We start from the raw sequence: 13,111 nt of genomic DNA, 5'->3' as shown, positions 1-13,111 counted from the left end.
ATTATTCAAGCCATAATAAATAAATTCAAAATTTATAACAGTGATATTTTTCAGATCTTATTTGTGCGTCATGAGATTTAATTTAAAACAAACATGTTGAAATTGCAAAAAAAAAATTTTTTTACTTTGTAATCCTACAAAAATGACTAAGTTGCAACTTTCAAGATACTGGTACATTGTAATTATAATTTAGGTTGTAATCTAAGATTGAAATCTATATAAAAATATTGAATATGTTAAGTTTACCATAAGCTTCGACTTTTTCTTTTTTTCTTTTTTTGCCAAAAAAACTGAAACTGTATATAAATGAAGTCACTTCTCGCCATGGACAACCGAGGCTCCTCACATACCCTCTACGTTGAAATTTATCAACTCCTCGCCATGGACTCTTCTCGGCTTAACTTAATAATATAATTATATTATATTAAGTTAATATACATATATTTATGGATTTATATACTTCTGTAATCTAAGTATCTATTGAACTGTTTTAATTTATTAGTATGCAAGCTTAACCATTGCCTTCAAGGATTAGTAAATCCTTTAAACGAATTATTACGAAGGAGTTATCTAAGTAGTCCATAATCATAATCCAGATTTATAATCCTAGTAAACAACTAAACAGTAATACGTCTTTTCCAAAGGTAATTTTGTTAACCCTGTATATAGAATTTGTCGGTTAACTAGACATTAATTATCGAACTCTGTAACTAATTGAATAGAGTAAAGAAAAAATCACAGATTACTTCATTTAACATGAAACTTGGTACAGTTTCAGATTCTTCTGAAGTCCCCTAGATAATGTTTTACATATTCATACAGTACCATGTACTGTATATATCACAAAAAGCAAATAAACTGGCTTAAGTAGCTTAACAATTAAATATGGTATATAAGAGCAGTTTGAACTTATTTTTCTCCAGCACATGCAGTTATGGTATGAAGTCTTTCAATTGTGCTGGTGTCTTAGTTGAAGGTCTTGTCCTTGAGGTTTTTGTTGTCCCATTAGTAGGTGGATCTGCGGTTGCATACTTCCGAGTCCAGATACGAGCTTTCCTACTAAACGAGGAAGAATCGCCATAATGCTGCAATAACAAAAATAGAAAATGTATTATGTATCTGAGGTCGATTATTGCATAACAACCGTTATGGTAATTATAAAACCTAGAGATTAATTAGTTCTATGCATCAAGTTTTTGGCAGTTGTGCATCAAGTAACTAAAAAATTGATGCACACCTAGACCTACCCACATTTTTATAAATAACCACCAGGTCTGCACTCTCCTTTTTCATACAATTTGTGAAAAAATCCCTCAAGTACATGACTTACATCTGGTGCAGACAGTAGCGCTTGAACTGAAACCATTGCATTTTCAAGTCCGGTCCCAGGACTCCAATCGTCATCGAATAAACTCAAACGTATTGCTCCATTTTTGCTGCAAATATTCAGATGCCTATGAAACATGATATACGAAAAGGTTAGATTATATAATGTATCATTTTCCAATTTTGAAATCTTTTATGGGATTATCATCAAAATGTTACCAAATTTTGGTGATGAATCTCACATGAGGAGGCTTGATCGGGAACCCATCTGCAGATTAACTATCAGTAACAAATGTGGACTAACATGGCAAATGTATAATGTGATTAGACTTGCACAATTGATAGATCAAATTTATTACTTTTTTTTTTTAGTTGAATCGTAAATCATAAGATCTAAGCTAAGGTTTGGGTCATTCCCATAAATACACAGATCGCCAATCAATGAACACAAGCAATTCTCTTATAATCTTGAAACGCAACTTTTAAAAAAAATTGGCTATCACATTTAACGAGATTTAACTAGTTGATCACACTAATTCAAAGTGATTATGATCTAGCACGATTCACTAATATTCAACGCTGGTATAAAAAAAACAAAGTAGAAATTTATTGAATATAAATTAATGAATCGAAATTAAGGGAACATATAAAATGTAAGCAATTAAATGTTTATATTGAAAGAAATACACTCAGATAAACAGCAATAATTAAGAGAGATTCACACCTGGTATATGTATGTCGATTTTGAATCTACCACCTTCATATGGGGTGGCATTCGGGCCGATAATTGTAGCAACAAGGTGGCGAATATTAGTTTCATCCCACTCGAAGGTTATATCGCCTGAATTATCATGTCTAATTGCAGACAATTCATTCTGAATTCTTTGATCAGTAAAACTTTGACCATCACTCATTTTTAGTCACAGTTATCTCATGAATTAGCGAGAATATATGTACAGCTTAAATACAAGGATTGTCCATTGATTCACAAATGGAAAAAAAAAAAAAAAAAAAAAAACGTGACTCACATTTCATTATTTCCGGCTTCATGTATTTTCCAACCTTCTATTTCCGTATTCCCGCTAAAAAGTAAAGAATCAAAATTGGGGATTTAACGCGCGTGATTTAAGTTTACGTAAATGTAATATTGGCCCCTTAACTTCAAAATTTTCATGTCCTTTAATCTATTTATTGGCAACAGCAAGCGTCAATTTATTACCGTCTTGACTGTCATTTAGAGCCAAAATTGAATTCTAGACAGGATTTAAAACTCATGAAAATTTGATTTTACCATTCTCATGGAGTCTCAATTTTTTTTTTTAATTTTATTTTACTATTTTTTTTTTAAAAAAAATTCCTACCAACTGGCCGGAGGTCCACTCGGAAGCAATCTCTTTATCCGTCGAATATAGAGAGAGAGATGAATTTCTCTACTTTTGAGAGTGTTTTCTTTCTGGGTGGAATAATGACTTGTCTTTATTCTCGGATAGGAGAAAAATTGTCTACATCTCACCTCTCACATACACCACTCATGTAGTACTGAGTTTTGTTGTTGTTTAATCGTTTTATTTTACCTTTCGGAAATGTGTCCTAGATTAAAAGCTCGGTTTTGGCTCGAAAGATGTTCCAGAGCTGCTCCAAAAATGAAAATTGATGCAACAGTTTTTCGTATAAGATGTTACTTTATCTCTTAATTAAAGTTTAAAATGCATGTAATTAACAAACATTAAACTAATTCTAATTCTAATTTTAATTCCAACTTTTGTCACTTTAATAAAAAAAACTGTTACTTTATGATTACTTGTGTTGATGCATGCATCAATCGATTAGAGAAACGTGATAGGTATTTTGGTGTTATACATGTGTAAGATGCCACAACCATAAGATAAGATAATAGCCTAGTGATCAAGTTACTATAAAGAGATCAAGTTAAACTTAACTAGCAGCAAATCTTAGCGTGGTTAAAGAATTGGTCGAAAACGATATTTGCCTTTTTAAGGTAACATGAAAAAGGACAATTATAACTTACCAGTTTACTTGGGTTCCACGTCAATTTTACGTACGTACAGATGTTGTAAATCTTAATTCCATATAGAGTTAATTTTGTTCATCGAAAATTAAGACCGAAACTGTTCTCTTATTCAAGAAATCTCTTATTTAGTATACCTACTCTTAGTAGGTGTATTTCCTAAACCGTACCATTAAATCAATTTTAATTTTTAAGGCATTGACATCATGGACATTCTTGGTAAATATGTTTACACTACAACAGAAGACACTTTTAGCGATAACAACAGTTATTCGTCACCAATAAAATTGTTCACTAAGTCAACTTAGTGACTAACATTGACTTGTCACTATAGATTCGTTACAAAACACTATTAGAGACAAAATATTAAATGTAGCCCCTTTAGTGGCCATCTTAGGTCACTAAAATCATATATTGACTATTAATTTAATGACAATTTTTTAACTGAAATCAAATATCATTATTAGTAATTAAATAATGAGTCGTCATTAAAAAAAAGGTCAATGACCATTTGTCTTCTAGTGTTACAATGTAAGTATGTCATTCAGTTTTTTTGTATGTCATGATAAAACCGGCTAGGTGTTTTGTTTGTATGTAAGCTTGGGGGGCCTCGGCATTGGTAGCCTTAGAAGCAAAAATCTCAGTTTGATGGTTAAATAGTGGTGGCGATTTAAAAAGGATGAATGCTCATTATGGCGAAGAATAATTATATCCTTGTATGGTAATGATGGAGGATTGATTATGAACATAACTTCGAGTAACTATATTCATCACAGCTCTATTTGAAGTGATTCTATAAAAATCCGTATGGAAATAGATAAACTTGGTGTGTCGTTATCTACCTCATTTTGGCGAATATTAGGCAATTACTAATCGATTTCTTTTTGGAATGATTTATGGTTGCCAAACTCCTCCATTCCACGTCAATCTATGTTCCCACGCAGGGGCGGAACTTAATGGAGGCTGGGAGGGGCACTCGTCCCCCCAAAATATTGGTTAAGTAGTGTTAATTTAGAACGATTTTACAGTAAATTATACTTCAAAATGATGCTTTGAGAAAGAAATGGAGAAGAAGAGAAATTGATAGAGGAAGGAGATGAAGAAAAAGAAATATTTCCTCTTTTTGCTTTTAATTTGGACCACAAGATGTCTTTACTTTTCTCTCTCTTTGAACTTTACCCAGATTTAATTTTTAAACATTCACCAAATTTTTCCATTTGATCGGAACATTCATCCCCTTTAATATTTTGTAAGTTATCAAATTTTCTTATTGCAACAACTATTATATCTACTTTTGTTCTCGCTACAGTCTTCGCCGTTAATCTCCTTCTTCTCCATCTCTAATGCCGGTTTGCATCTCGGGGTTACTAAGTGAGTTCCGGCCATCGGCATTTTACCGGTGGTTCGGTTTTTTTCGTCTTTTTGTTCAAATAAGTAGGATCACCTTCTTTTTCCTTCTAACGACATGTGTTCCGAGCACCAACTCCAGTCTCAGATCCAGTAAACAGGCGGCGATTTCGGGCATTTTAGCTCGGGATCTGTAAACTGGGTGTGGGTTGGGGATTTTTTTTGCCTTGGTTCTACATTTTCCGTTCGTTGGGAAAGGTGGATCCGACGGTTCTTGACTTTTGTGCCTCTTTGCCGGTTTCGCGTTTCTAGGTGGGTGTACGCGGCAAGTTCCGGTAGGAGCTCCATGCCCATTTTGGTCGGGTTTCGGTTCTTTGGTTGGAGGAATGGATTTGCTTGACATGTGATTGTAGTGTTGGTTTGTGTGTTGAAATTCGTGTTGTTGTGGTCCGGTGGCTACTGACGGTAACCTAGGACTGTTGGTGTCTGATGGCAGCCAAAGGAGGCTGCTAGCGGTCGCTGGCGGTTCGGGGTGGCTGCAGGTGGCTACACTTAGTGGTTGCGGTTGCTGCTAGTGCTATTGATGACTTTTTGGCAGCCACTAGTGGCGGACTACGGTCTGTTGAAGTTGTTGGCGGCTGCTAGTGGTAGCCAGTAGCCTACGGTGGTACTGGTGGTGGCTGGTTGCCGCTTGTGGGCGACTAGAGTTTGTGGGTTTGTAAATGGTCTTAAAAAATCCGGTGGAAATGGTCTGATTTCTTTATGGTTTGATTCTGCTTTCGGTTCTGTTCGGGTGCTGCTCGTTTGGTTCATTCATTCCATTTATTCCGTCATCGGGTCTTTAGTGGGCTTGATGTTGTTGCCGGCGTAGTTGAATTTGTTAATTTCGGAAAATAGGCCTTGGGTTAGGTGTTCTTGGGTTGCCCGGTGAATGGTTTGAATTTACAGTATTTGAAGAGTGAAGTTGCAGGGTTGGATACGGGATGGGGTTATGTATATGTTTTAGGGTTAGGTTTGGTGGATTGTTTGTTTGCAATTTCAAGTGTAATTTCAAATCTGCTCGCTCTATATTTCATTGTTGTCGTTCATAGTGTTTAGAACGAATAGAGTAAGGGTCAATGAGTTTTGGTCGTTTGTGATCAAGTACTTCCACAATAGATCATCGTGATCTGCTCAATGTTGTTCCATCGGTTCCTTTATTCTATTATTATTATTATTATTATTATTATTATTATTATTATTATTATTATTATTATTATTATTATTATTATTATTATTATTATATATATATATATATATATATATATATATATATATATATATATATATATATATATATATATATATATATATATATATTGCAAAAAAAATATATAATATATAACTAGGGACTAGGGATTAATAAAAAGTATTTTCTGAATTACTGAGTTTTCCTTTTCGTCGTGGGAGGTGATCCTCACACACCACTTTTTGATCCATTTACACCTAATTACCTATTTTACCTTTAATTATATTTACAATAATAATATAAGTTCAACTTGTTAGATTAATCTAGGAGCATAACTGTGAATTTATGAGATAAAAGTGTAGATGGATCAAAAAATGGTGTATGATGATCATCTCCCTTTCTTCATACATACATAATACATAGGGTATATGGTATAATTTATATATATTTTGTCTATATTACTGGACAATACTCTGTAATACCGAGTACATATATATTTTACCGAGTACATATTTTGATTTTGTTTTTCTCTTAATTTATACTCTTACATCTTTTCATTTAATAATGTATGTTTTTAACGTAATATGTACAGTAGTAACATGAATATAGCTCGTAAGTTCGTTTAGTTTGCCTATGACTAATTTATAGCAAGACTTAAAGTTAGATAATATCATTCAATTTTACTATATACACAGTACGGAGTATATGCTTTACGCGTAAATAATTTCGCCCCCTCAAAACATTCATCCAAGTTCCGCCACTGTTCCCACGACTTGTTTTTGGAACCAAATCAGGATGCTACAGTAGCTGCATGTGTTCGTAATTCTGATATGGGTTTGGAAGGAGTGTGGTTCTGGAATAATATCATTCGGGGTAGGGCAAACAACGATCTCGGTGATTTAAAATCCATTATTACTAATGCAACGCAGCTAATCGATATGGAAGATGGTTGGGTTTGGAGGCTGCAGTCTAATGGGAGATTCAATTAAAAAACTCACCTTTCTTCTTGATGAAAAGCTGCTCAAAATTAATGGTAGCAGCATTTTGTTTTCATGGCTCCAAATAGTCCCAAAAAAGATTAACGTTTTTGTTTGGCGACTATCAATAAACAAGTTGGCTTCTAGATTAAATTTGTCGAACAGAGGGGTAATTATGGATACAGTCATGTGCCCCTTTTGTAATGATCATCCGGAAGATATCGAGCATCTTTTTAGGAGTTGCAAGTTCACAACTCCCCTATGGCGAAGCTATTTATCTTGGTGGCAACATTCCAACCTATCACATATGGTGTAAGTAATGTTATTAATGCGGCAAACTTCGACTTGGGTCATGATAAAATTAACAAGGTGGCACTGGCAACGCGGTATGTGCTTCTTTGGATAATTTGGAAGTGGTGGAACAAGTTGGTTCACGGAGCTTTGGATCAAAGAGGAGCAATCTTAAAGGAGGATTTAATGGGAGTCTAAAAGTGTTAACACATCTATGGCTATCTAGTCGGATAGATGCAATCAAAGGAGAATTTGAAGCTTGAAGGTGCAATCCTAAAGGGGCTAGTTTCTTAGCATATGCTTCCGATGTAATAGTTTAAGGAGTGTTGCTTCTTGTTTTGCAACTCTTTTGTGTTCGGTTGTTTGCACCCTTCTTGTGTGCTTAATATAATGTGCTTTTCAGAACAAAAACAATAAACTGTCTTGGCTCGATATGTATGACACAACTCCAATAATTCCATTGTCAAATAAATTTTGTAAACGGTGTTACTTTGTATTATAAAATCCTAACATAGGTTTGCCACCAAATTACCTATTTCCATAAGTAATAATGATGCCAAATTTCATATGAGTAATATATTACAAGAAACAGACTATTATATGTAGTATCATATTCATAACTTAACACACCACACTGTTACATTACCACATATACACTAGTACTACTTCCTTCACTTAACCATCATTCATTATTATTCTTTGCAATCAAAGAAAGAGCTATTTCACCCTAATTCTAATTGCCGTTTGATAAATAGATCATCAGTTTCCATCACTATCATCGTCTCTCACGGAACCCATAAGTTCTGGTCCTTCTAGTCTTGGATTATTCATAAAACTGCATTAAATCATATGTTGTATAACGTATCACTTTTATTAATACTTATCAAAAATAAAATGGGCCTAATATGAACCATTTCAAGAATCTTCACCTTTCTTCTGTCAACATAGAGAAGGAACCCCAAGTAGGAAATGTGCCACATAAATCATTATCAGATACATCACTGTAAAAATATATAAATCATAATTATAAACATTAATTATAATATTTGATACAACCAAATAGAAGCCTAAGAGAACAAGGAGAAAGTGAGCTCACAAAATCTTGAGGTTATCAAGCTTGGTAAGATCTCTTGGTATTCCTCCTGTCAACTTGTTGCCGTTGAGTCGCCTGCATTCGCAATTTAACAATTATGTTCATCTTACTCGTCTTCAATAATGCGTCAAAATACATTAGAAGTTGCAAAATTGGCAGATTGGGCGGTTGTAATGGGTAAATTATTACCTAAATTTTCAAATTTGTGTATAAATAAGTAGCATAAAATATGATTACAAAACTGTTTTGTAACTTTGTTACGGATTTCCCTTAATAATACAAAAAAATTTAGAGGAATGTAAATTTTTTTGGAACAGCAGTCTGGGAATCACCCAGGGGACTAAACCACCCACTCGCTCATCTCCCGCATTTACATAACCCGTCCCCAACTGCTGCCCTGGAAGAAATCCGGACCAATCCGAGGGCATGGATGGCCGGTAAAAACCCCCTCCCCGTTGCCTCAGCAACGCAATGTGCGAAAGGCGACCTTGGTGGAATTCAAGATCAGGGGTTATCCTTGTGTGCAATGTTGCCGCCCCAGGGAATCGAACCCCTATCCTCTAACAAAGAGGTATGGGTCATTACCACTGGACTAACAACACAACACAGTGATAGAAATGTAAATTTGTACGGGTTAAAAATTGCACCTTTGTAAAATATTGATGAAATTAAAATTAAATGGAAAAAGAGGAAACATAAGGAGTAAGAAAACATACAAGAATCTAAGCTTAGAAAGCTTGGAGATAGAAGGGGGAATGAAACCAGTAAGATTATTATGAAAGAGATCTAAGCTTATAAGATTCTTTAGTCCACCAAGTTCTGCTGGTATTGTCCCCACAAAATTGTTCATGTACAATTCCCTGCAACATTATGCAAATAAACAAACCCGTATTATTTGTCATAATTAATTCTAGTTATTGATTAAATCTATCTTGCTTTTCAAAAAAATAATAATAAATAAATAAATAAATACATGTTTCATCTTTTTATTACCAAGTATTTAAAGGCTAAAATCGACCCTGAGAGTCTTGAAACTAACATGAGAGAGGAAAATCGCGTAACACGCGGTTAAAGAAACATGGAGAAGGGATTCCTCCACCTACCAGGCTACGTACCATAGTCAGAACAAGTACCAAGTATTTAAAGATTTGTATGTGGGAGTTTAACACTGTCAATAGTGGTTCTACTAAACTACGGGGACCACATAGGTATCTTTTATGTGGAGCACAATAAGTACTTCAACATTAATAGAGCAACTGGAGCATGGAAACTGCATTAGAAAATGTGCAAACTTTAAACGGGTCTAAAATGGGCCAGGCCTTATGGCCCACATAATGAACGCCTAACATAATTACATAAACATTGGCGGTGAAATTCGTTTGCACAAATTATTTATAGAATTGGAATTATTAATCAAAGATACATTAGAAAATAAGGAATGCAATATATAACTAACTACATTATAAATGAATTTGGAATTGGATTTGAAATTAGAATTGAAAGGCATATACAGCTAATAATAAGTAATAATTATAACTAACTACTTAAAGAAACCAGTTTTTCATCAACAAAATTAGCAACTTAAATAATACAAATACAGATTCATTTAAATAACGTGATTCTACATATATTGAAATGTATAAAATTTACTTACAAGTACTCAAGACGCTCAAGCTTTTCCCAACTCAGAAACAAGCTTGCCCGACAGCTTAGCTTTTCCAAGATCCCTACACAATTTTTAAAAATAAAAGCACTTTTTATACGGAGTAAAAAAAAATCATAAAACAAAAATCTCAATGTACCACACATTGATCCTTAAAAATGAACTAGTACATTTTTCTTGTTTCCCATAAAATATATTTGTTTTCCAAATAAATTTTATATATTCTGGTTGGTTTAAAATTCAGTGATGGAGCTTGAACACTTACAATGAGGGGCGAATAAACTCAATCAAAAGATGTATTCTCTCAATTTAAAAACAAAGAATTAATAAACAGTATGCTAGACATTCAAATATTAATTTGATAGGTCAAAGATTAAATTTTAACATATTTAGTCCATAAATCTATACAAATTGCTTGTAAGGACAAAACGTTTTGGAGGGATCATGACACCCCTGCCCTTACAATCCTCCGTCATTGGTTTAAATATAACAAAGTACTTGGTTATCTACTTATCCAATGCAATTAAATTCGCATTCTCATATTTAATTTTTTTTTTCTAATAATATACATAAATAAAAAGATCGGAAGATCAATAATTAACACCGCAACAAAAGCATTAAATAAAAAATTAAAGAAGCATAAACCTAAAGTGGGTATGTAGTGTACTTACAGACGGGTGACCCGGTTTTGAGAATCACAAGTAACATGAAACCAAGTACATGGATCAACCAAAGTCGGATCCCAGCTTTGTAACACATTTTTTGGGTCTTTCACGGACCTTCTAAATGTATACAAAGCATCCCCTGTTTTTGATCAATAATATAATAATGTAAATATTATTATTTAAAGATAGATAAATGGATCTAAATGAAGTAAAATGGGATATGAAAGATTTACCTTCAATGTTTGCATATGCAGATTTTGAAAGAAGATTAGAAAGAAAAACAAGGTGAAACAGAGAATATAGAAGAAGGTGAATTGCCATTTTTAGAAAATTTATACAGTTACTACTTCCTTCTACTTGTTGTGAACTTGTGAAGTGTGTGTGTACTTGAAGGTTAAAAATGAAGTGTGAAAATAAAATGCTGAATCTTTGAGGGCGTGTTTGTGCTGGTGCGGTGGGAATTTATGGCGACCAAAAATGGCAGCCGATAAATCCAACACTCTTTTTACTTCATTCAACATTATTTAATGAAAATACCCAAAGTACCCTTATTCCCTTACACCATAGTACTCATAACTCACTGTTTAATTCTTAATACGGGGTATTTGTTATCCTCTTTTTTTTTAGTTGCCTCGTTCCTTTGTATTCTTTTTTTTTTCCCCTTCTCCGATAGTTTGTTCTCACTTTTTTTTTTCCCTTTTAAAACAACTTTATTAATAAAGAGATATAAAGATACAAATCACCTATAAGTCATGCCCACCTGCACAGCTCAAGCCACTGGTATTTATCGTTGAATCGAACACTATTTACAATATTTTGTTCCAACTATAAAATTGTGAAAATTCTTGAAAGCACTTGTGTTCCTGCTAAAATATAATAACTACGGGGTACTTTTTTTTTTACTCACTTATAACTTCCAGACATGTGCTTTTGCTTTAATTTCTCAAATAATCTCTGACAATTCTAACAAATGCCTTCCAATATTATCTTAACAAAGTATTGGTGAGGTTTTCTTTTACTTTATTTAAATTACAACTATTCAAAACCTGATGCACTGTATCGCATTTTTAACTATTTTTCCAGTGCTTTATAAAGCAAAGGAACAAAGGAATTACCACTGCCGTAGAACAAAGAATTCCAGTCAAGGAGGAGCAGTCCGATGGCTGTTGGCGGCAGATGACGGCAGTAGGTGTTGATCTGAAGCAAATGAGTTTAATGGTGGTGGTGGCGTGATTTATTTCTCCATAGTTTGGTAGGAATTGATGTTTAAAATTTAATAGGGTTTTGGATTTTGGGTAAGAAGGAAGAAAGAGAAATGCAGAAGTGAGAGACGAATTAAAATTAAAAAAAAAAAAAAAAAAAAAATATATATATATATATATATATATATATATATATATATATATATATATATATATATATATATATATATATATATATATATATATATATATATATATATATATATAGTATTAAGGGTATTTTAGGGAGTTACTTATATTAATGTTGGATGTATCAAAATCAAAAGTGGAAATATCATTTTGAATAATACTAACATTTAATAAATAAATTGAATTATTATATGGAATTAATATGAAATTTTACTTTTTCTTTCTTTAATTTAATTTCTATTTTTTGCCGAAATATATATTTTAATAAATTGAATTAATATGGAATTTTTCTTTTTCCTTATTTTCTACAAAATGGCGGATTTGCTTCACCCTCTTCTCACCTCATTGGGTCTGCTTCTTTCGATAAACTTACCAGAGTTCGGCGTTTTGGCCAGTCGTTGTATTCGGCTAGTTGGTTTAGGTTTTGTGTGGGTTTGATCGGTGTTGTGGGCTTTAAGTTCGTTTGTCCCATGGCGGTTTTGATGGGTTCGTTCCCGCTCGTTCCATCTTATGTGTCATCGAATTCGGTTCGGAACAGTCTGGTGTTGTTGCCGTCTTAAAGACTTTAGGGTTGTTAAGCGCTAAATAATTGTTCTCCTAGGGTAGTATTCTATGTTGGTGCTCGATCATTCGTATGGTTAGGTTTTGACAAGTTAGGGTTTTTGAGCCGATTGTTGTGTGGGTTTGCTTGGTTGTGCTGGTCAACGGGGTTATGATTTGGGTTACTGGTTGATGCAGTCTCGAGGTGGGTGTTCTAGGGTTGCTCGGCGAGCGATTTGGGTTCAGTATTATTTGTTTGGGGTTGATGTGGTTGGGTGGGTGGACTCGCGGATTGTTGTTCGATGTTGCTCACTTCGGTTCAGGTACGTGAGGACTTTTTTCAGGATTCTGTGGTCTAGGCAGCTGTTACTTCAAGGAAGCAGCAGCTTCTGCTCATTGTTATTGTTTGTGTCGGGGTCTTCCCGAGTATTGTTGTACTAATGTTATTGTAATTGGGTAAAGTCAAATAGAATCATATTTGTCAATGTAACAATTCATGTAACGCCCTTGATCATCAGATCTATTTTTCTTTATTTATATTAATTCGTTTTTCGCACATAA

The 13,111-nt window shown here is 33.7% G+C and overlaps 1 protein-coding gene and 1 pseudogene across 1 annotated transcript; both read right to left on the bottom strand.

The window, feature by feature from the left end:
• Window positions 1–932: 932 nt before the first annotated feature.
• LOC139842318 (ubiquitin-conjugating enzyme E2 1-like) lies at window positions 933–2,240 on the bottom strand. The gene is made up of 4 exons (XM_071832469.1): window positions 2,051–2,240; window positions 1,546–1,594; window positions 1,331–1,454; window positions 933–1,085 (listed from the first exon to the last, which is right to left on the bottom strand). Exons 1-4 carry the CDS (start codon window positions 2,238–2,240, stop codon window positions 933–935), a joined length of 516 nt encoding a protein of 171 aa, XP_071688570.1.
• Window positions 2,241–7,758: 5,518 nt separating this feature from the next.
• LOC139844540 (uncharacterized) lies at window positions 7,759–11,929 on the bottom strand (annotated as a pseudogene).
• Between the last annotated feature and the right edge of the window lie 1,182 nt (window positions 11,930–13,111).

This window comes from Rutidosis leptorrhynchoides, chromosome 4 (assembly GCF_046630445.1).
Source record: "Rutidosis leptorrhynchoides isolate AG116_Rl617_1_P2 chromosome 4, CSIRO_AGI_Rlap_v1, whole genome shotgun sequence".
Classification (NCBI taxonomy): domain Eukaryota; kingdom Viridiplantae; phylum Streptophyta; class Magnoliopsida; order Asterales; family Asteraceae; genus Rutidosis; species Rutidosis leptorrhynchoides.
Note: the sequence above shows the minus strand (reverse complement) of the source record. Positions and strands in the feature narration are given on the sequence as shown.